Raw genomic sequence first — 24624 nt, 5'->3', positions numbered from 1 at the left:
TGAGTCCCCCAAAATCAGTAAAACAGGACATCCCCAGCACCTGCCCCCCTCCCTTCACCATCAGGAAGCAGGTTATTAATGCCCTCTTAAAGGCAAAAAATACAGCCTCCATGGGACCCAACAACATCCCCGGCTGTCTCCTACATGAACTCAGACAAGAGCTCTCAGTACCACTAGGCACCCTATTCAACCAAAGCCTGTGCACCGGCTTTGTCCCAGCAGAATGGAGGACAGCCACTGTCATCCCTCTGCACAAAGGTGGAGCGCCCATCGACCCAGGCAATTATAGACCAATCAGCCTAACTAGCCTGATCTGCAAGACCATGGAACCCATTATCATGGACCTTATAAACAAGGACATTGGCAACCTCCAAATGCTTGACCTCACACAGTTCGGTATTGTCAAAGGGAGCTCATGCCTGTTAAACTTGGTCACCTTCTAAGAAACAGTCACCAAAGTCATAGATGAAGGCAAGACAGTGCACACCGCCTACCTTGACCTAGCCAAAGCCTTCGACACTAATCCCCACTCGGGCGTAACAAACAAACTCTCCCAGCTAGGCATCAACCCATATGTTATTAGATGGGTAGCTAACTGGCTCATTGATAGAACCCACTCAGTCAAAATAGGGGAAGCCACCTCTAGTAGTAGACCCGTAACAAGTGGCATACCTCAAGGATCAGTCTTTGGGCCTCTGCTGTTTGGGATATACTTTTCTGAGGTGAAAACCAAAACCAGTGGTCTGTGGCTGACCAAGCTTGTAGATGACTGCAAGCTGGCCACCGTCATAAATTCTCCTAGTGATGTGAACATCCTCCAACAGGCCCTTAACCAAACTAATTACTGGTGCAAGAAGCAAGGCCTCAAACTGAATGCCAAGAAGTTCATCATTATCCCTTTTGGGGAAAATGGTGTCCCCACTAATTATCACAACAATGTACTAAGCACGCAATCAGTCGTGAGGGACTTGGGCACCCAGGTTAATAGCAACCTGACTTTTGACCACCATGTTGCTTCCGTTGTACGGAAAGCTTTCTACATGGCCCACCTCATAAGTAGGGGTATTTCATCCAGGAACAATGAGGTCATAACATTCCTATACTCCTTCCTTATCATGCCCATTATCGAGTACAATGCCCCCTTCGGCATGTACTCTGTCAAGCACATGCAGCAGTTGGACAGACCACAGAGGTTCCTGACAGTACAGTTGTGTACACTTACCATAAATGTAAATGTTCCAGTGTATTCACTGTTGCAGTCATTACATTTGGGTAATCTGCTTGCAGGTTGCCCTCAGTCGGCCTGATTAACAAAGTCTTGGGTCCTGCGTTGGTTGCTGTCCCTTCTTCCATGACGTCAGGTCGTCAGAGGTAAAATACATGCAGCCAACATCATATCAGTTTTTCTTGCCCCAGATGTCAGGTGCTCCCCCAATGAAGAGCAAATAAACAATAACAAAAAGGTATACATTCAACAAAAAGCAAATACACCAAAAAAGGCTTTTATGCATAGTAAAGGAAAGTAGAGTTACAGCCAGAAAACGTTAAGGGGCTGGAAAGAGGGTAACCAAGACTACAACAGTGAATACACTCGAACATCTACATTTATGGTAAGTGTACACAACTGTACTATGTTCTTCGTGTTTCACTGTTGCAGTCATTACATTTGGGTAGATTCCCAAAGCTATGGTTGGGAGGAGGAGTTTATATAGCATTAGGGCCAGCAATAAGGCCCTGCAAAACAGCAGTGGCAAAGCCAGCTCTGGATTTAGTGAAAATTGGCAAATGATAATGCTTGGTGAAACTATGTATAGAACTACAAGTAGCAGCTTCTAGGATGTCCCTGTTAGGGACACCTCTGAGAAAGGCTGCAGAAGTAGATGCAGCCCTGATGGAGTGAGATCCGATCCCCTGAGGGATAGGTTTTCCATGGTGCTTATAGCAGAAAAGAATGCGATGGCTTACCCATTTAGAAATGGTTCGTTTCAAAATAGCCTTCCCCTCTGCCCCTGCAGCAAATGCTACCAGCAGCTGTCCCGATTTTCTTAGAGGTTTAGTCCTGTCCAAATAGAATCTAAGTTGTCTGTGCACATCCATGGACTGCAGAATCCATTCCCCTTTGTTATGTGGATTGGGAAAGAAGGATAGCAAATGAATGGACTGACTGAGAGCCACACTGGATACCACCTTGGGCATGAAGGATGGATTGGTCCTGAGTGACACCCTGTCCGCATGAAAGATGATGAAAGGCTCCACTGCCATAAGAGCCTGTAACTCAGAAATCCTTCTAGCTGAAGTGATTGCTAAAAAGGAGAGCTGGTTTCCAAGAAAGAAATTTTAAATCTGCAGTAGCACCTGGCTCGAAAGGAGGGTGAGTGAGTTTCTCCAATACAAAATTAAGGTCCCAGGCAGGAATTGGAGCTCTCCTGGATGGTCGCAAGTTTTTGGCCCCTCTGAGGTACTGCTTGAGCAGAGGATGAAAGAAGAGGGGAGGCTCTGTGTTATAATGGAGCTGAAATGGCTGAGACGTGTATTTTAAGAGAAGAAAAGGACAGGCCCTTGTGATGCATCTTAGTTAAATATTGCAAACTCTGAGGCAAATTGGGCGCCGCTGTGCTCAACCCTTTAGACTGATTCCAGGCACAGAAACTTTTCCATTTTTCAGCATAAGACTTTCTAGTACTAGGACTCCATGCCTCTAAGATGACATCCATCACAGGTTTGCTGAGGGATGATAGGCGTGAATTTAAATGATTGTGCAGGTTGCAAGGTTCAATGTTGGAAGCTGAGGGTGCAGAATTTGGTTCTCCTGCTGAGACAGTAGGGAAGGAGTCTGAGGCAGGTGCCAGGTAGATAACTGTGACACACTGCGCAGGAGGGGGTACCAGTGTTGGCGCGGCCAGTCTGGAGCAATCAAGATCATCCTTGGTTTGCCTTGTTTGACTTTTAGTAGAACTTTGGAGAGCAGAGGCAGCGGGGGGAAGGCGTACACTGATAGGTTTTTCCAGCTGAAGGACAGAGCATCCACTTTCCAGGCTTGTTTGTGGGGAGTCGTTGTGCAAAACTTGCCCAACTGCTAGTTCTGGGGGGAGGCAAACAGATCTATGTCTGGGCTCCCCCATTCGCTTGTCAACATGTTGAAAATCCTTGGTTCCAGTTTCCACTCGTGTGGGTCCATGAGGCTTCTGTTTAGTCCGTCTGCCAGTGTATTCAATTTTCCTGGCAGGAATTGAGCTTGTAGGTGCACTTGGTAGCTCAAGGCTGTGTTCCACAATGCCATGGCTAGTCTGCAGAGGGGGTAGGAATGTGTACCGCCTTGCTTGTTTATGTACCACATAACTGTGGTGTTGTCCGTCTTTACCATTAGTTGTCCTGGAAGATCGTAGTCCTTGAAGACTGGCAGAGCATTCTGTACAGCTAACATTTCTTTTCGATTGATGTGTAGGTGCATTTGACTTGGGTTCCATTTGCCCTGAATGCACTTCCCTGCCAAGTGAGCCCCCCCATGCGTAGTCTGATGCATCTGTAGTTAGGGTCTGGGTGGCAGGAGGTAGTGTGAAAGGTAGTCCCTTGTTTTGGTGGCAGGCCTCTGCCCACCAGAGGAACTCCAGGCGTAGGCAAGGTATGATAGGAATCACTGTTTCCAGGCTGCGAGAATGTTGACTCAATAGACTTTTTAGATACCACTGTAGTTTCCTCATATGCAGTCCTGCATAGGGAATTAGAAGAATGCAGGAGGCCATGATCCCCAAGGCTTGTCTTGCAGATAGCAGGGTTTCTGTGGCCACTTGTCTGAAGAAGGTTACCAAATGAATTTGCTTTTCTGGCATGAGGTAAGCCATCTGGGCAGTTGTATTCAAGCTTGCACCCAGGAATGTAATTTGGTGACAGGGTACCAGTTGTGATTTCTTTTCGTTTATGGTGTACCCCAGAAAAGTTAGAACCCTTATGCCAGATGATTTAAAAGTATGCCCTGGTTATCTGCCTGAAGTAGACAACCGTCCAGGTATGGGGATATTTGAATACTTCTTTGCCTGCAAAATGCAATAAGTGGAGCCAGGCACTTTGTGAATACCCTGGGTGCAGTAGACAAGCCAAAGGGCAGTGGAGAGAATTGATAATGCATGTAGACCGCTTTGAAGCGTAGGTACCTGCTGCAAGATTCCCTGATTGGGATGTGCAGGTATGCTTCTTTTAAATTTAGTGTTGCCAACCAGGCATCTTTGCCTAGCATAGAAAGTAAATGAAGAGTTGGCATCTTGAATTTTGGAATATCCAGAAAGGTGTTTAAAGTAGGCAGGTCCAGGATTGGATGCCATGATTTGTCTTTTCTAGGTACCAGGAAAAGTCTGGAGTAGAAACATTGTCCCTTTTCCTCTTCTGGCACCAGCTGAATAGCCCCCATGCTTAAGAGGGACAGTACTTGTTTTTGAGCCTCTGCCCACTGATTTAGAGGCAGGTCTGACCACCCATTTGGTGTTGGCAACGTGTGAAAATGAAATCTGTATCCCTGGGACACTATAATTAAAACCCATTTGTCCTGGGTTATGAGTTCCCAGTTCTTTGCATGAAGAGCAATCTTTCCCCCAAAAGGGGCGGTCAAAAGATAAGTGCTTGGGAATTTTAAAAGGAAGTAATTGAGACTGTTTACCATAGGGGGGTGTCTTGTTATTTCCTGATTTGGAAGTGGAGGCCCCTCCACTGCTTAGTTCCGAGAGTCCCTTGGGACTGAAACCTGGGGTTTTTGCTGCGTCTGGGTTTGGCTTGAGAGGACCTAGAAAGAACTGGAAAGGACCAATTCTTAGTAGGCCAGTGCCTACTAAATCTTGCAGTTTGCACTTGTAAAAAATCTTTAACAGTTTGCATAGATTTAACTTTATCTTCCATCTTTTTAAGAACTTCTTCAGCCTTGTTGCCAAACAGGCGGTCCTGATTTAAAGGTGCATCCAACAATTTAGCTTTAACATGATCAGGCAAAGATTGCTCCTTAAGCCAAGCATGCCTTCTAAGCACAGACCCAGTAATAGCAGTCCTGCAAGAGGCCTCTAAAGAATCAAAACCACATTGCAAAGTATGTTTTCCAACTTGTTCAGCAGAATGCATTAAGTCCTGTAAATCTTCACAGTCAAGAATCAACATTATTTTCTGTTTAAGCAATCCAATAATATGTTGTTGATATTTTAACATATGAAATTGGCAGTTGAAAGCTCTGATTGCCCAGTTTGCAGAAGTATAGACCTTTTTACCCCATCTATCCAGCGCCCTGGAGTCTCTATCAGAAGGGATAGGATTTTTAGCAGTAGAAGCCTTAATGCCTGAGAAATAGTCTCTGGATCTGCAACAGAATTTTTGAAAAGGAACTTGTGGGACTCAGACTCAGGAACCCTGTAGTACCCTTCAGGTTTACTGGGAGCAGGAGGCAGGGAATCAGGGGCCAAAATGAATTCCGAGAACACATCATCAACAATGTCTAGTACAGGAGGTAGAGCCAAAGGCTTATGCTGAGGTAGAAGGAAGAAATCCCTAAGCCTCTTTTTGAATCAGAAAATTCTTGGCTTTTACAGTGGAAATGCTCCCTTAAAGGATGTAAAGTTTCCGCAAAAGAAAAATCATCAGGAGGGGAAGCAGAGGGAATAGAATCCTCTGCATCAGAATCCTCATAAGTAGGTAAGGACAAATCCAGGTCATCAGAAGAATCAGTATCCTGATCAGACAAGTCATAATCAAGCTCAGCCCTAGGCCTCTTGGGGGGGGGGGGGGATTTGACTACCCCTGATTAGAGTTATTAGATTTTCAACCATTTTAATCATTTGTTTTTTAGGCATAGGGGCCTGAGCATGTGGCCTGGGCGTCGGTCTTTTAGACATGGATCGAGATTTAGGCCTTAGTAATGAAGGAGGTGTAGATTTAATATGCAAGTCTGTAGGCCTGAATACACCCTCAGAAGGCGGTGCCTGCAGACCCCCTCAGAAGCCAGTGCCTGCAGACCCATCCAAGGTAGAGACATCCACGGGTTCCCATAGTTGAAGTATCTCACAGTATACTGGACTCCGAATGGGTCTCAGCAGAGGCCTGCGAATCAGAAGTAGCAGGTATCAGGGACTGTGAAAGCACTTCAATGAGTACAGGTGAACTGGCGACTGGCTTAGGAGAAGCATCGTCGGCAGTTTTGGACCTCGGTGGCCTGTCTCAGTCTTTTATCTTTGCGTTTTTTCAGAATCCCGGTAGTCGGATTACTAACAGACGGCATTTCTGGATAATTAAACCGAGAACCGAAATATTTAGAGGCAAAATTATACAGACGACGGATAGTGCGCTGATTAAATAAAGCAGAAAACCAACAGCAAGATACGTTGTGGTCAGGGCCTAGGCAAGGAATACAGTATGAATGAAAATCTTTATGAGGTATTTGCTTTCCACAAGTAATGCAATTAACTTTTACTGACATCGGTAAGGAGCAAGAAAAAGTTTCTCCAACGGGGTACTTAGCTTTAAGTTGAAGACTTCGGTTCTGAAACTCAAAAAAGAAAATTTCAGGAGTCGGCCAACCGGCACTTGCGAACCGCTTCTGCTTCGGGCACCGCACAGCAAGAAAGACTGATGTAATGACGTCAGCTGCATGTTTTATACCCCTGATGACCTAACATCATGGAAGAAGGGACAGGAACCTAGACGACTGAATGGGAAACGGAAAATATACCCCTGGGATCCCACCCGAGTTGCTGACTTTGTGGGAACATGGGTGAAAATTCTTGGCTTGGCTTATAAGGGCCTCCGGGCCAATAGCCTAGTATCGTCCTATGGACCTATAACCCAGCACAACAGCAAGATACAATTCAAAAAGGTCAGAGAGAGAGAGATCACAAAAGGAAATCCCAGCAATTCTTACTGCAGGTGGCCTTCACAGTCAGATCTGTAAAATTAATTAATTAATCTAAACTAGAATACAACATGTTTTCACTGCACAAGATCTACGACGGAACTCTTCTGCCCTAGATGACTTGTTGGCATTTCTTCTCCTGATACCCCCAAGCACTGCACATTTCCATATTCTCTCTCACTCCTATGAGGGAAGGTAAACAGATCTCATGACGGCTCATGCTGAAGAAGACACTAGTGAAGACGACAGACATGCTCAGACCCTGCACTACTCAGCTAACAACACATCTGGAGCGTAACCATAATGTGCAATACACCAAAACAAAACAGCTATATTTCATTACACACTTGCCCAGCCCATAAGGAGATACAATAGCAGCTGAAGAATGGAGAGACAGCCCAAACCCAGAGGGATGGGCTGGTGCTGTCATAAGCACCTATTGTAGAAGACTATCTAGAAGATAAAGTAACATGGTGAGACAGCATCTACTAGACTGGAGCTCAGGATGCCTTCTGACAAACAGGAAAAAAATCCTAATAGTGAAAATTTAATTTCCCAGAAGACAACAGTTAGAGGAAATCTTAAAGCAACAAACTCAGAAGACTGAGCCTTGAATGAACAACATGCAAAAAAGGCCCGACACTGGGAATCATACTTGGTGAAGGTGTAAAGCTATGATCAAATGCCAACAAATTCTACATTTCTGAAGAAAGCACTGGAAGCAGCCACATGCTTCTGGCAATATGGACATTTACAGCAACATTATCAAAATGGTGGTAAGCCACTTAACAGTAATGCATAATGTTATCAGAACATTCCTTAGCCATGGCAAGCCTCAACCTCACCCCTTCCCTGAAGGAAAAAAAATTAACAGCTGTTCCATCTTCCAGAATTCAAACACCATCTGTAACTAAGACCCAACACAAGTTGTTGATGTACGAGCAAGGTTTGAAGGGCTCCCCCCAGATTCTATAACCTATAAATAACATGGGATGAATATATATTGGTTTAAGGACAATTCTAATGCTACTTTAAGAAGTACTCATATATTACTCCTCCATTTCCACTCAGACAATGGTCTGCAGATTAGCAGCCCTAAGAACAAAGGTGATGGCTGCTGAAGGACAACTGTTTGTGCAATACCAACAACAGCTCCCTACAGAGAAGGCTTGGAGTTCAGCAATACTGAATACATAAGTGTATTTTTGAAAGACATTCATAGGTTGGTACTAGGCTATCGGCCCTAGGGCCTATACAAGCCTAGCCATAACAATTCCCTGGATATTTCTTCCCACAATATTTACTTCTTTGTATCCCTGTCTAGCAAGGCGACTGACATGATCCCCGGGGTGAATTTCCTATCTCCCATCCAATCATCAAGGTTCCCTATGAAGAGGGCAAGGAGGCGCTCTGCTTATATGCGCTTCCCGAACCTATAGTCCTAAGCTCTCTATTAGGAGGAAGGATAGTAGGACTTTCATCAGCAAGTTCCTTTTTGGTGGCTGCTACAACCACCATGGCATCTACTGGTATCTCTTTAGCCCAATGTTACTGATCCTGAGGGGCTGACAAAATGCAGTGTGGTCTCTTGGGAATTGGCTCGATGGAATCCCGTATCTTCCAAGCCCGCTGTGCAATCAATTTAATTAGATAGTCAGCAGGCGGAGCGATCTAAGAGGTAGATGGTCGGGTATGGAAAGCCTCCTGGTATTCAGATTCCTCGGAGGAAGGCTGATGGGAAGTCCAGCCACCCCTCTGTTTCAGGATCTTTAATATGACACCAAAAGAGACATCTTCCATGGGTGACTCTGGGGAACCATCCCCTTCACTGAAATCAGTATCTTCTGTGCAAGACTTTTCAGGTAAGTCCAAGTGTTTCCCCTTGTACTTCCTCTTCAGGGGTATCTCCTCAGTGGGATAGGCCAGAGAGGTGTCTGAAGAGGACATGACCACCATGTTTGGATCCTCAGGTTTCTGTGCCTGTTGTTCCAGGTCAAGCTCTTGTGTACCCAAACCCCAGAGGATCATGGATGGCTCCGACAACACTGGAGCGGAACCACGCTCCCCAGAACAGACAACAAAGCTTCAACTCCTGGAGTTCCGCAGTTCCGACAGAACTGAAGAGCTCAGGGCAATTATTGGTGCCAGAGATGCAGATCTGACTGGCACCAAGACAGTCGAAGCCAGAACTGTCAACACCGGGAACTCTGAAGACTCAGCTGGAGTCAGAGGAGGAACAAAAACTGGTGTAAAAAGACAGGTAAAGTTCCAGAGCTAGAGAAGCTAGGAACCAAAGAAGTGGCTAATCCTCTCACCACCAGGAGCTCTTCCACCAGTCTCAGAATATCAGATTCAGTGAGGCTCTTGGTGAAACGAAGAGAAAAGACCAACGGACACTGGAGTTTCTCCAAGAAGCAGCTTGAGGGTCAGTGTGCAAAGGGGTCTGACACTGGTAAATATCTTGTGCATGCCCTGTCTTTAAATGAAAACTCTTTCAGTTCCAAAACTGCTGCAACAAAGAAGAGAGAAGGTTCCGAAATTGTCTAGTCCAAAACAGTAATGGGTGCCGAAATTGTTGGTGCAGAGGTAGGCACTGACGGTGGAAGCAGTTTCCCAGTCGGTTCCGCTGAAACTTTGGGAACCACGGAGGTCTAAGCCATTTTAACTAGCAGTGTCGACGAGACTGCTGGAACCAAGTGGGTCCTCTTCTTAGATCCTTGATGTTTGGATGAAGAAGGGAAGCTAATGTCAGTTTTAAATTTGAAGGATACATATATGGCCTCAATGAAGCTCGATTTTACAAGGCCTTTTAAGATGAGTTTGTTTTTTCTTTCTACAAGGGCCCGGTTAATAGAGCCATGACCGACAGCAGTCTTCTTGAAAGTGCACCGGGTCCAAACAATAGACACACACAGAGAGCCCATCAGAGTTTGGTAATTTACGATCACATTTCTGGTATCTTTTGAAGCCAGAAGTACCTTAAGCCTTCTCAGCCATGGCAGAAGAAGCACACAGAAAGAAAGACAGAAAGGTAAGTTTTTTTTTTTTTTTTTTTAAACCAGAGGGAAAAAAACGTACCAACAATGGTACGAAAGGTTTGCCGTAGCGGTAATTAGAGAAATGGACAGAAGAAAGGTACCAACAATGGTATGAACAGATTACTGTAAGAGAAAGCAAAAAAGAGGGGGACTACTAACGATGGTATTCAGAAGGAAAAACACTACTCATGTTAAAAAAAGCTAATAGAGGAGCTGGGTAAGTGAAAAAATAGATAAGGAATAACTAAAGAGTTATGAAGAAAGAACACTTAGTCTGAAAAAATATGTTTACTGGAGAGCTGGCAGGATAAAGCTTCTGGCACTAAAAGCAGCAAATGAGATCTGGGGTAATCTTTAGAGAAGCATTATGGGCAAGGTTAAGCTCAAGAATTTTTTTGGAAGGAGCATGCTGGAATAACGACTGAGTCGGTTCAGAGACACAAACCCATAGTCAAGGATTAAGTCAAGATTGCCATCAGATCATACTTTTCCAGCAAGAAACAGCATACAGTTAGTCTCGTTAAGAGTAGTAGCCAAACAGGAAATAAGTTATTAAAGGTTTTTGCTTGCTTTTATTTTACACAGTTTTCCATCCTAACAAAAATCAGCACTGGATGAAAACACTGCATGTTTCAGAAAAGGAAACAAAGTTGGTCAGCCACAGCCAGACAGAATTCTGTTCTTTTTTCTAGTTTAGATGCTGTTAGTAAGCTGTAAACAAACTGATTACTAGGTTCCAACCTCCAGTTCCTGACAAACAGGGGAAAGTAATGCATAACTTAAACAATACCTACCGTATTCAACTCTGTATTGATGTTTGAAGGATCGTCTCCTCCCATTACCACAACTCGAGCAGGCATATAGCTAGAATCTTCACTAGCAACAAGCAGTGCCAAGTGCCTATGGGAAAGAAAGCGCAAAATACCAATATCAAAAGTCTATACAAATTCAATAAGCAAGTATTGTACATACCAAGTGCACAGATTTGTGGCTCAGGATAAAATTCAAAACATCATTCTGATTAAGAATTAAATATTTTAAGCTTCCAAATAACTTAAGAAACTAGGCAAGACACCTCTTACGATCTAGGTCTTGCAAATTTAGAATGTAATTTAGCACAAATGCTGCTATCTCAAAGGCATTATGTGGATGGTGAATAAAAAAAGTGGCAGGCCTTTTGGAAATATCTATGTAGCACAATGCACTCAACAAACTTCTAAACTTCTTAGAGCAGGAATTCTAGATAAAGCCAAAAATAATGGGAAAAGGGGACAAAGGCACAAAATCAGGGACATTTAAACATTGGTCTTACAACTTAGAAAGTGGACAGAGTAGCAGGTTTTGTATTGGCATATATTTACTGAATGATATGAAATCTGAAACATAAAAGTCTGTCATTTAGTGAATTTAATCCTTATGACTTGCCAGAAAATTATAAAAAACTCTGAGGAACAGACCGAACTATGAGGCAAAAATTTAGATGCACTGCAAAGAATGAAAGGCATAACAGTTAAGGCCTTCACCTCCCATGCACAAGCTTTAAGGTTCAGTCCCTACCTATGTCCAATACCTGTGTAAAGTCTGCATGTTCTCCCTGTCTTTCTCAGGGGTTCCCTCCCACCTCTCAAAAATGTTCTGGGTGTTTCCACCTCAAACACACCCCAAAACGAATAGTACTGAGGGCAACAGCACAGACTCTATGCCTATCAGGGGATCAGCTGTGTTTACCAACTGCGTTTCACATCAACTGTGGTGCACAGTATACTCTGGATAGAACACTGATTATAGATGGTGTGCTGTGTCAGGACAAGTAAATCGAAGGTGTAAAAACGGTCTCTAGGTCATTTGGCCACTGATTAATGTCATCAAAATGAGCATGGTTATTTGTCAATAACAAGTGGATTGGAGACCAGGCCAACTCTGACCTACACCAGAAGAGCCCATGCTAACAGTGGGAGGACTCTATGTGGCTCTACTGCCAGTGTGTGCCTTCAATAAAGCACGGCAGCCCTGGGTCAATAAGCTACTGACCAGTCCAAATCCAACTGTCTAGCCTGAATAACCTGGGGCAACTGAACAGCTTGAATTGCCTCATTGAGCTCAGGACGCAGTTTGGAGATGGATGACAAGATGGTAAGAAAGAGACTGGCAGCATACTGTGCATCCAGGAGACAAGATAAAAGGACAGTGCAACAAAGGCACTTATATGGGAGCTAGAAAGTGTACTACTCACTGGGAGTACTGACTATAAATGACATGGGAAATGTTGTGAGCGAAAGTCTTCTGAAGACAATGAAGGGTGTTATCAGAATTAGTGACAAACTCAAAGCAATCAGATTCCAGTTTAAAGATAGGGCAGTACTCAAAATGTCAGCCTTTGTCCCACAGCAGGGTAGTGATAGCAAAGAAAAGAGTGCATTCCGATAGCAGTAGATAGGTCTACTCGATAAAGCTGGACAACATCAGTTGGTGTTGATACTGGGGGACAAAGTACAGTTGTGTACACTGACCAGAAATGTAGATGTTCGAGTGTATTCACTGTTGCAGTCATTACATTTGGGTTATCTACTTGCAGGTAGCCCACAGTCGGCCTGATTAACAAAGTCTTGGGTCCTGCATTGGTTGCTGTCCCTTCTTTCATGACATCAGGTCGTCAGGGGTATAAAGCATGCAGCCGATGCCATTACATTTTCTTGCCCCAGATGTCAGGTGCCCCCCTAATGGGGAGCAATTAAATATAAAAGTACAATGATATACCTCCAACAAAAAAGCAAATACACCAAAAAGGCTTTTTAAGCATAGTAAAATAAAGTAGAGGTATAGCCAAAAGAAGTTAGGGGGCTGGAGGGAGGGTAACCAGGGCTGCAACAGTGAATACAGTCAAACATCTAAATTTATGCAAGTGTACACAACTGTACTATATTCTTCATATTTCACTGTTGCAGTCATTACATTTGAATAGATTCCCAAAGCTATGGTTGGGAGGAGGAATTTAGATTGCATTAGGACCAGCTGTAAGGCCCTGCAAGACTGCAGTGGCAAAGCCAGCTCTGGTTTTAGAGAAAATTGGTAAATGATAATGTTTGATGAAAGTATGTACAGAACTGGTAGCAGCTTCTAGGATGTCCCTGGTAGGGACGCCTCGGAGAAAGGCTGTAGAGGTAGATGCAGCCCTGGTTGAGTGAGGTCTGATCCCCTGGGGGATAGGTTTTCCATGGGGCTTATAGCACAAAAGAATGCAATGGCCTATCCATTTAGAAATGGTTTGCTTTGAAATAGCCTTCCCCTCTGCCCCTGAAGCAAATGCTACCAGCAGTTGTTCAGATTTCCTTTGAGGCTTAGTCCTGTCCAAGTAGAATCTGAGTTTGTGCACATCTACGGAATGCAGAATCCATTCCCCTTTGTTCTGTGGATTGGGAAAGAAGGTTGGCAAATGAATGAACTGATTAAGAGCCACACTGGATAACACCTTGGGCATGAAGGATGGACTGGTTCTAAGGGGCACCCTGTCCGCATGAAAGATGATGAAAAGCTCGACTGCCATAAAGGCCTGTAATTCAGATACCCCTCTAGCTGAAGTGACTGCTAAAAGGAAAGCTGTTTTCCAAGAAAGAAATTTTAAATCTGCAGTAGCAGCTGGCTCAAAAGGAGGTACAGTGAGTTTCTCCAAAACAAAGTTAAGTTACCAGGCCAGGGTTGGAGCTCTCCTGGTTGTTCTCAAATTTTTGGCCCTCTGAGGAACTGCTTGAGCAGTGGATGAGAGAAGAGGGGGGGGGGGTTCTGTGTTATAATGAGTTGAAATGGCTGAGACGTGGATTTTAATGCAGGAAAAAAAGACAGGCCCTTGTGAAGCATCTCAGTTAAGTATTGTAAAATCTGAGGTAAATTGGGCGCTGCTGTGCTTATCCCTTGAGACTGGTTCCAGGCACAGAATCTTTTCCATTTTTCAGCATAGGATTTTCTAGTGCTAGGCCTCCTTGCCTCTAAAATGATATCCATCACAGGTTTACTGAGGGAAGGTAGAGGAGAGATTATGTAATTAGCCAGGCTGCAAGGTTCCGTGTTCGACGCTGAGGGTGCAGAATCTGGTTCTTTTGCTGAGACAACAGGAAAGGAGTCTGAGGCAGGTGCCATGGGGATAACCGTGACACACTGCACAGGAGGGGGTACCAGTGTTGGCGTGGCCAGTCTGGAGCAATCAAAATCATCCTTGGTTTGTCCTGTTTGATTTTTAGTAGTACTTTGGAGAGCAGAGGCATAGGGGGAAAGGCATAGACTGATAGGTTTTTCTAGCTGAATGACAGAATATCCACTTTCCAGGCTCATTTGTGGGGAGTCCTTGTGCAAAATTTGTCCAGTTGGCAGTTCTGGGGAGAGGCAAACCGGTCTATATCTGGGTGGCCCCATTTGCTTGTCAATATGTTGAAAATCCTTGGCTTGAGTTTCCACTTGTGTGGGTCCATGAGGTTTCTGCTTAGTCCGTCTGCCAGTGTATTTAATTTTCCTTGCAAGAACTGAGCTTGTAGGTGTACTTGGTAGCTCAAGGCTGTGTTCCACAATGCCATGGCTTAGTCTGCAGAGGGGGTAAGAATGTGTACCCCCCAGCTTACTTATGTACCACATAACAGTGGTGCTGTCTGTCTTTACCATTAGTTGTCCTGAAAGAATGTGGTCCCCTGAAGGCTGTCAGAGGATTCTGTACAGCTAACATTTCTTTTTGATTGATATGCAGATGCATTTGACTTGGGTTCTATTTGCCCTGAATGCACTTCCCTGCCAGGTGAGCCCCCCGTGCATAGCCTGATGCGTCTGTTGTTAGGGTGTGGGCAGCAGGGGGTGGTGTGAAAGGTAGTCCCTTGTTTTGGTGGCAGGCCTCTGCCCACCAAAGGAACTCTAGGCGTAGGCAAGGTATGATAGGAATCATTGCTTCTAGATCCTGAGAATGTTGACACCATAAGCTTTTTAGATACCACTGTAGTTTCCTCATATGCAGTCTTGCATATGGAATTAAAAGAATGCAGGAGGCCATGAACCCCAAGGCTTGCAGTATTGGTCTTGCAGATAGTAGGGTTTTTGTGGCCACTTGTTTGAAGTAGGTTGTCAAATGAATTTGTTTCTCTGGAGTGAGGTAAGCCATCTGGGAAGTTGTATTCAAGCTTGCTCCCTGGAATATAATTTGTTGACAGGGTACCAGGTGTGATTTCTTTTCGTGTATGGTGTACCCCAGACAAGTTAGAACCCTTTGTACAAAGGCCAGATGCTTCAAAAGTATGTCCTGGCTTTCTGCCTGAATTAGACAATCATCCAGATATGGGCACATTTGAATATTTCTTTGCCTGCAAAATGCAATATCTGGAGCTAGGCACTTTGTGAACACCCTGGGCGCAGTTGATAAGCCAAAGGGCAGTGCAGAGAACTGATAGTGCGTATAGCCTGCTTTGAAGCGTAGGTATCTTCTGCAAGATTCCCTGATTGGGATGTGCAGGTATGCTTCTTTTAAATCTAGGGTTGCCAACCAGGCATCTTTGCCTAGCATAGGAAGTAATTGGTGAAGAGTCAACATCTTGAATTTTGGAATCTCCAAAAAGGTGTTTAGAGTAGACAGGTCCAGGAAAGGATGCCATGAATTGTCTTTTCTGGGTACCAGGAAAGGTCTAGAGTAGAAACCTTGTCCCTTTTCCTCTTCTGGTACCAGATGAATAGTCCCCTAGCTGAATCCGGCCGACCGAGGGCTGCCTGAGGCAGGACAACCATATGTTATGACTGCAGTTGCATTCTTGAAGGACATCAGACAGTACTTGTTTTTGGGCCTCTGCCCACTGATTTGGGGGGTAGGTCCGGCCACCCGCTTGGTATTGGCAACGTGTGAAAATGAAATCTGTATTCCTGGGAAACTATATTTAAAACCCATTTGTCCTGTGTAACAAGTTCCCAGTTCTTTGCATGACGAGAAATATTTCCCCCCAAAGGGGCAGTCAGTTGATAAGTGCTTGGAAATTTTAAAAGGAAGTCATTAAGACAGTTTACCAAAGGGGGAGTTTTATGACTCCCAGATTTGGAAGTGGAGCCTCCCCCCCACTGCTTAGTCCTGTGTGTCCCCTGGGACTGAAACCTGGGGTTTTTGCTGTGTCTGGTTTTGGCTTGAGAAGACCTGGAAGGGGTTGGAAAGGACCAATTCTTAGAGGGCCAGTGCCTACTAAATCTAGGAGGATGAACTTGTAAGAAATCTTTAACAGTTTGCATAGATTTAGCTTTATCTTCCATCTTTTTAAGAACTTCCTCAGCCTGGTTGCCAAACAGGTGGTCCTGATTTAAGGGAGCATCCAACAATTTACCTTTAACATGATCAGGCAAAGACTGTTCCTTAAGCCAAGCATGCCTTCTCAGCACAGACTCAGTAACAGTGGCCCTGCAAGAGGCCTCTAATGAATCAAAACCACAATGCAAAGTATGTTTTCCAACTTGTTCAGCAGAATGCATTAAATCCTGTAATTCTTTGTTTTCCACACAGTCAGGAATCAACATAATTTTCTGTTTAAGCAATCCAATAACATGTTGCTGATGCTTTAACATATGTAACTGGCAGTTTAAAGCACTAATAGCCAAGGTTGCAGAAGTGTAAACCTTCTTACCCCATCTATCCAGCGCCCTGGAGTCTCTATCAGAAGGGGTATGATTTTTAGCAGTAGAAGCCTTAATGCCCTTGAGCCCCTGTGAAGTAGTCTCTGGATCTGCAATAGGATTTTTAAAAAGGAACTTGTGTGACTCAGGGACCCTGTAGTATCTGTCTGGTTTTCTGGGAGCAGGAGGCAAGGAATCAGGGGCCAAACTAGATTCTGAAAAGGCATCAACAATGTCTAGTACAGGAGGAATAGCTAAAGGCTTATGCTGAAGCAGGAGTAAGAAATCCCTAAGCCTCTTTTTTGAATCAGAAAAATCCTGGCTTTCCCTGTGGAAATGCTCCCTTAAAGTATGTAAGGTTACCCCAAAAGAAAAATCCTCTGGAGGAGAAGGAGAGGGAATGGTGTCCTCTGCATCAGAATCCTCATAAGTAGATAAGGGCAAATCCAGATCATCAGAAGAATCAGAAAAAACAGAATCCTGGTCAAAAGATTCTTAAACCACTTCAGTCCTAGGCCTCTTAGAAAGAGGGGGGGGGGTTGGCTACCCCTGATTAGAGTTATTAGATCTTCAGCCATTCTTATCATTTGTTTTTTGGGCATAGAGGCCTGAGCATGTGGCCTGGGAGAAGGTTTTTTAGGCATGGTTCGAGATTTAGGCCTAAAAGAAGAAGGAGGCATCGGTTTAATACGCAAGTCCGTAGGCCTGAATACACCCTCAGAAGCTGGTGCCTGCACAGCGGCTCCGGACCCATACAAGGTACATTCATCCGCGGGTTTCATAGCTGAAGTATCTTGCGGCATACCGGACTTCAAATGGGTCTCAGTAGAGGCCTGCGAATCAGAAGTAACGGGTATCAGGGGCTGAAAAAGTGCCTCACTGAGTACTGGCGACTGGCTTAGAAGAAGTGGCAGTTTTGGACCTCGGCGGCCTGTCTCTATCTTTGTGTTTTCTCGGAATTCCGGTAGTCGGATAGCTAACAGACGACATTTCTGGATAATTAAACTGAGAACCAAAATATTTAGAAGCGAAAATGTACCGACGATGGATAGTGCACTAATTAAATAAAGCACAAAACCGACATCAAGGTACGTCATGGTCAGGGCCTAGGCAAAGAATACAGTACGAATGAAAATCTTTATGAGGTATTTGCTTTCCACAAGTAATGCAATTATTAACTTTTACTGACATCGGTAAGGAGCAAGAAAAAGTTTCCCCAACGGGGTACTTCGCTTTTAGTTAAAGACTTCGGTTCTGAAACTTGAAAACAAAAATTTCAGGAGTCGGCCGACCGGCACTTGCAAACTGCTTCTGCTTCGGGCACCGCACGGCAAGAAAGATTGATGTAATGGTATCAGCTGCATGCTTTATACCCCTGACGACCTGACGTCATGGAAGAAGGGACAGCAAACGACGCAGGACCCAAGACTTTGTTAATCAGGCCGACTGTGGGCTACCTGCAAGCAGATAACCCAAATGTAATGACTGCAACAGTGAAACACGAAAAACATCTGCTCATATTGGGGCAGACAAAAGAGGAAAGGAGGACAGCAAGGGTCCATAAGGGTGGGCCAACAAGAATAAAGGAAAGGGCACCATTCTAGACTTCTGCCTGGCAAATAGCTAGATAGGGGCAAACACAGTTTGGCAAGAGAGCTGCAAGATCACATACAAGAGTGGCCAGCATGCAGCTTGGGCAGACTTCTTTCTAGTAAAGGAGCACTGGGGTAGAGCCACAGATGACAAAGTCATCCCCAGTGAACCAATTAGCCTACAGCCTAAACCATTAATGGCCACAATCAACTGCAAACTATCGTCAGAGAAAACTGCATGGTCAACAGTGACTAGGCAGAAGACAAAGAAGTTGACAGGAGAAAAAATAGGAGAGTTCAACTCATTACACCTGAATGACACCTCCAGGTGCATCTGCAGTTAACTTCTACTGATACCTCGAAGCGTCAAAAATTGCTTGTTAAAATTTGCATCAATAATTCCAAAGCCATGCCACATACAAGGTTTTAAAAGGTTTCATCTTAAAGCTTATACAATGGCAAACTCAACTGCATCAATATTTGACATCTAATGTAAGTAAACAAGAAGTTATGTACTCACCATAATGTTCATAGGTTCATACTAGGCTATCTGCCCGAGGGCATTTACAAGCCTAGCCCATAGTTTTGTGGCTTACGCCACCCCTTTAGTTTGAAGAAACTATGCCCATTATTTTGCTGTGCCTCTGTCGAGCAGTGACACTGAGGTAATCCCTGGGGTGTATCTGCGATCTCCCATCCATTGGTCAAGATTCCTCTTGAACAAGGCCAGCGAGGTGCTCTGCCTCACATATACCGGGATTTTGTTCCACAGCATAGGGAGTCTTTGGGTGATGAATCTATCCCTCCAGCACGTCCTATTAATAACCGTGTCGAGGTTTAAGTCTCCCGCCCTTGTGGCTCTGAGGGATCTAGATTTTTTGAGGTGAAGCATGTTCATCAAATCTGGGTTTGACATGGCCTTGTATGTCAGGCACAGGTCACCTCTGAGCAAGCGGTAGGCAACTGAATAGAGCTGGAGTTCTTTCAGTCGGGCAGCATAAGACAGATTTTTGAGACCCTTTATCCTTTTGGTGAGGAACTTTTGTGGCCTCTCCAGCTGCTGCAAGTGTCGGGTCAGATACATTCCGAATGGGGCATTGTACTCGATCATTGGTCTGATGAGTGATAAGTATAGGGAGACTATGACCTCCCTTGATCTAGATGTGAATCCCTTCAAGATAAGGTGGGCAATGTAGAAGGTCTTCCAAACTACTTTAGTAATATGAGTGTCGAATGAAAGGCTACTGTCAACCTGGGTCCCCAGGTCTCTGATAACTTCTTCTGTGCTCAGTGGATTGCCACCTATATGATAGCTAGGGGTAAGCTTGTTTTTCCCGAAAGGTATGACTATGCATTTCTTGGCATTTAACTTTAGGCCATGGCTCTGGCACCAGTTATCCGTTTCTGTGAGACCCTTCTGAAGGATATCTGTGTCAGATGCGTTTTCGATAACGGCGCCCAGTTTGCAGTCATCTGCAAACTTTGTCAGCCATAACCCTCCTGTGTTTGCTTGCACTTCAGAAAAGTAGATGCCAAACAAGAGTGGGCCCAGGACTGAGCCCTGTGGGACACCACTTGTGACAGGCTTTGAGTCTGACATGGCGCCAGCAACTCTGACCCTGTGGGTTCTGTCACTCAGCCAGTTTGCAACCCATCTTGTAATGTATGGGGTTTACATTTAAGCTGATGAGTTTTTCAATGATACCCGTGTGGGGTATTGTATCGAAGGCCTTCGCCAGGTCGAGGTAGGCTGTATGGACTGCCTTTCCCTCATCAACGGCCTTGGTGACTGTCTCGAAAAAGTCAATCAAGTTTAAAAGGCATGATCTGCCCTTGACAAAGCCAAACTTGGTTGGATCCAAAGTCTGCAAATTCCCTATGTCTTTATTTATGAGATCCATTATGATCCTCTCCATGGCTTTGCAGATAAGGCTTGTCAAGCTAATGGGACGGTAATTTCCAGGGTCGGTGGAGGCACCGCCTTTGTGAAGTGGGACCACAGTCGCTGTGCGGCACTCCCTGGGTACGTATCCGGAGGTGAGACTAAGATTAAACAGCTGTCCTAACTGCGGGTTTAATTCCTCGTTGAGTTCGTGGAGCACACAGCTGGGGACACCATCAGGTCCCATGGAAGCTGTGTTTTTTGCCTTGCAGAGAGCAGTTCTCACCTGGGCATTAGAGATGTTTGGGGGGCTACAATCATTTGGTATAGATATCTCTCCTTTTGGGGGGGGGAGTTTGCACTGAACCTATCAGCCAGTATGTTGGCAATGTCTGTAGGATCAGTAGTCTTCACATCATTTTGAACTAATTCTGAGCATATCTGGGAGTTTCCTCCCAGGTTTCTAACATAGCTAAAGAATGCCTTATGATTGTTTTTTGAGTCCTTAGCTATTTTTCTCTCAAAATTAGCTTTGGATGATTTGATGAGAGCTTTTAGCTTTTTACTTATAGTGATCAGTGGTGTCTTACCTTTTAAGGATTTTGATCTATCTTGTAGTAGCTTCCTCCTTTTGTTGTAGAGTTTGTTTATGGCTGGGGTCCACCAGACTGGACGCTTGCCTTTGGTACAAAGAGTCTTTGTTTTGCTTGGGATTGCCTGATCCATGCAGCCCTGCAGGTGCTGGTAGAAGGCATTTGTAAATGATTCAGCGGTTTGAGTAATGTTTACCGCCGGCTCGTGGGCCTTAAAGGAGACCACACTAGTCTTTAGAAGTGTGAAGTCGGCTTTCGAGAAGTTCTTTACTGTGGTCTTTTTTATTTCAGGTGGGGGCGGGATGAAGACCTCCAGCGAGATTAGTTTGTGATCTGATCTCACCAGTGAGGGGTATACTTCCGGTGTTGAACATTGTGCTCCCATGTTCGTGATGATGAGATCAAGTATGTTTTCTCCTCTTGTGGGGATGGTGACTAGTTGTTCCATGGCATTTGAGTTTATGAATTCCGGGAACTTTTGGGCTAGAGTGTTTGGGCTTGAGTAGTGTTCCCAGTCTATAGTAGGGTAGTTGAAGTCACCTAGTATGATGGTGTTTGGAGATACCGTTATCCCCTCCAGTGTTTTCAGGAAGGCCATGTGAGGTTCCTGAGTTTGCGAGGGTGGCCTGTAACATGCTACAAATTGCAGAGCAGTCTTGCCTATGGTTAATTGCACCTGGATGGTCTCCGATGCATCATGCGTTGCCACCAATCTTGAGGTGTGGGTGTCCTTGATGAATATGGATACCCCCCCTCCTTTCTTGGTATTGTCCGGATTTTGGGGCCGGAACGCATGATATGAGGTAAAACCTGCTAGTGCTGGGGTGCTCTCAGGAGCCTTGAACCAGGTTTCTGTCACAGCACAGACATCGATGTTCTCCATACTGAGAAGGGCCTCGAGTGCGTGCATCTTGAGGTTGAGACTTCTGGCATTGAGCAGCATTACCCTTAGTTTCTTTTCTTTATTGTGTTCTAGGGTGGTAGGGTTAGAATTTGAGCCTTGCCTAAAAAAGGCACTATGGGGATGGCAAGAGCCTTTGCCAAAATCCGGAATCCCAGGGGTGACAGGTGCAAGCCGTCCCTTGCGAAGCAGCGTGGCTTGTCCAGCATGTCATCCCAGGCAGACAGACATTGGATCCCCTTTGAATGACACCAGAGTTTAAGCCAATTGTTAAAGCTGATCATCTTATCTCTGTATTGTGGCATCATTCTTGGTGAAGGTAGGATACTGCTCAAGGTCAGGGTCATACCTGCTTGGGCTACATAATCAGAGAGCTCCTCAATGTCTCTTTTCATGTAGTCCAAGGAGGTACGTCTCAGGTCATTTACACCAGTGTGGACAATGACTGAGTCGTACTTGTACCTGCTGTTGAGAGACCTGAGTGCTTGCGTTATGTGGTGGATTCTAGCACCCGACGGGCAGCTTACTGTGACCTTCTCCTTACTCAGTCTGGTGAGTGGGACGTCAGTGTGTCTGACTAGGGAGTCACCAATGACTAGTGTGTCTGGCATTGTGTTTGGCCTTATGGGCTGTGACTGCTTGACACACTGACTGTGTGGTCTATGTGTTGCAGGTGTTGTGTTCTGAGGTGGTAGTAGTTTGGGTGTCTGCTTTGGTGGCCTCTGCTGTTTTGGTAGATTTTTGATCAGAGCCTCCGAGTATGACTGTGTGTTTATGTGTATGATTTGAGGTTGTGATGGTACTATGTGAGACTGGGTCTATAGTGTGTGTGGTTACCTTCTCCTCCTGTCTGGCCTTGCCAGACCTATGTTGAGAGAGCTCAGCCTCCAGTTTGGCCGTATAGTTGCATCTCTCGCATGTATTTGTGTTTTGTGGGAGGAGGAGAGGATTGTCTGTGTACATGAGGCAATTGTAACATTGCCTCAATATTCCCAGGTTCACCAGCTGAGCAGGAGAGGACATTAGCAACTGATCCCTTGACATGCTAGAAGGAATAGACAAAAAAAACCTTAAAAAAGGTTCCGGGGGATGTGGGTGACCGAGAAATGGGGTTTGCCTTTTTGGGGTACTATCTATAACAAGAGTGCTGTATCAAGGTGATAAGTACCGTAGGAGCAAGTGCTGGGCTTTACAGATGGAGAATAGTCTACTTTGGAGTCAAGTAGAGATAAGCTTTTTAGTTATAGGATATGCTGATTAGATCAGTAGTATAGTTCAAGGAAGGTAGTTTTAAGGGAAAATTTGAAGAGTGGACTTTAGGTAGCCCGAATAGTTTAAACCAGGTTAACCGCCGCTGCCCTAGTGTGCAACGGTGGCAGCTCCGCGCTAAAGCGCGCTTTATAGCAGGGGACTGGAAATGACCCAAAATGGCCAATAAACTACAAGTTACTGCCTTAAACCACTCCTCTAAGGACAAACAGGCAGCTCAGTACTCCCCACTCTCACTGGTGAGTAAAGAAACTTCCCCCTGACCAAACAAGGAAAATGGAGAAACACAGGAACCAACACAAAGCCCAGGGATCAGCAAAATCTGGTCTCTGGAACACTAGTTAGGAAAGTATGGAAAACAAAGATATTTTTTTGTTTTTTTTCAAGATTTTTTTTACAGAAAGGCAGAAAACACAATAAATGCTATAATTTTCGACTAATTGCTATCAACAGCTAGTACACTTGAGTGTATTAGCCTGTAATTTAACTTTTAAGCAAAACTTAAATTAGCAAATGCAGTAAACAGTTTGAGCTTATAAATACAGTAAAAACAGTGCAAACTTCGATAAAACAAGCAAAAACAGTGGTCGAAAGTTTCAAAAGGTCGAAAAAGCCAAGAAAAATACTTAAAATCTGGAAAGGTAGTCTTTTCTGATGTATGTGGTCCATCTAGCCTCACATTTTTACTCATGGGTTCGGAGCAGAGTATCGGCTCTGACTCGGCCAACTTTTTATTTTCTAGCACAAAGTCTCTAATTGGCTGGGCTAAACAGGTATCCCATGTTGCACTGCTCCATAGCCCCAGATCTAGTTTGCAGCAATCCACAGTCACACCTCATGCACAACCACAATCCAGGAAGTTAGAACAGTATCCAGGGTAGTGAAGAAAAAAACAACTAATATTGAAGGGTACTCGAGACCAATTATCGCCTCCAGATCCTCCAGGAAGGGGGCAGGTGGGAGGGTACGTAAGAATGTGAGGCAAGATGGACCACATAGATCGAACGTTATGGTGAGTACATAACTTCTTGATGTTATGTGGTCCAGTCTCGCCTACATTCTTACTCACGGGACAGCGTCCCCAGCACCTCTATCCTGGGAATCTCAAAGGAAGATACTCCTGAGAACTGTGGAACCAAAAGAAGCCTGGCCCCTAGAAGCCACATCTAGTTTGTAATGAGTAATAAAGGTGTGTGGAAAAGCCCAGGTGGCCGCAGCACAAATATCATCCAATGATAGTCTGGCATGGTAAGCCATTGAAGTGGAAACAGCCCTGGTAGAGTGAGTCTTGATGGGGAATGGTAGATCTCTGCCTGCTGACGAATCTGAAATCCATCTGTTAATTGTAATCTTAGAAATAGGGGAACCTGCTCTACTTTCTGAAAAAGACACAAACAGTTGGTCAGACTTCCGTAGTTGTTTTGTCCTGTGTAAGTAGAATCGTAATTGCCTGTGTACGTCCAACTGATGAAATTTAAACTCTACCTTATTGGAAAATTGAGGAAAGAAAACTGGCAACTCAATAGACTGATTGAGATTAACAGTAGAAGTTACTTTAGGAAGGACGGATTAGGTCTCAAAGAAACCCTGTCCTTATGAAAGATTAAATATGGGGATTTGATGGACAGAGCTTGAATCTCTGACACCCATCTGGCTGATGTAATGGCTATTAAGAAGGCAGTCTTCCAAGACAGAAACTTTAACTCACAGGTGGCAGCCAGTTTGAAAGGTGGGGAAGTCAGGGCTTCCAAAAAAAAGTTTAGGTCCCATGGCATGATGGGTTCTGACACAGGAGGCCGGAGTAACAAGGTGCCCTTCAAAAAAGCCTTACAGAGTTTATGAGCCATA

The 24624-nt window shown here is 44.7% G+C and overlaps 1 protein-coding gene across 2 annotated transcripts in view; it reads right to left on the bottom strand.

Annotated features, from left to right (window-relative positions):
- Positions 1-24624, bottom strand: part of CUL9 (cullin 9) — a 2881018-nt gene that overhangs the window by 1782607 nt on the left and 1073787 nt on the right. For both annotated transcript variants that reach the window (XM_044060287.1, XM_044060293.1), the window contains exon 17: positions 10713-10818. In XM_044060287.1, coding sequence (XP_043916222.1) covers positions 10713-10818 — 106 coding nt within the window. The remainder of the gene's footprint in view (positions 1-10712; positions 10819-24624) is intronic.

The sequence above is a fragment of the Protopterus annectens genome, chromosome 1.part0, assembly GCF_019279795.1.
Source record: "Protopterus annectens isolate FY-2018-M chromosome 1.part0, PAN1.0, whole genome shotgun sequence".
Lineage (NCBI taxonomy): Eukaryota > Metazoa > Chordata > Ceratodontiformes > Protopteridae > Protopterus > Protopterus annectens.
The sequence above is the reverse complement of the archived record's forward strand: the minus strand, read 5'-3'. Positions and strand labels throughout refer to the sequence as shown.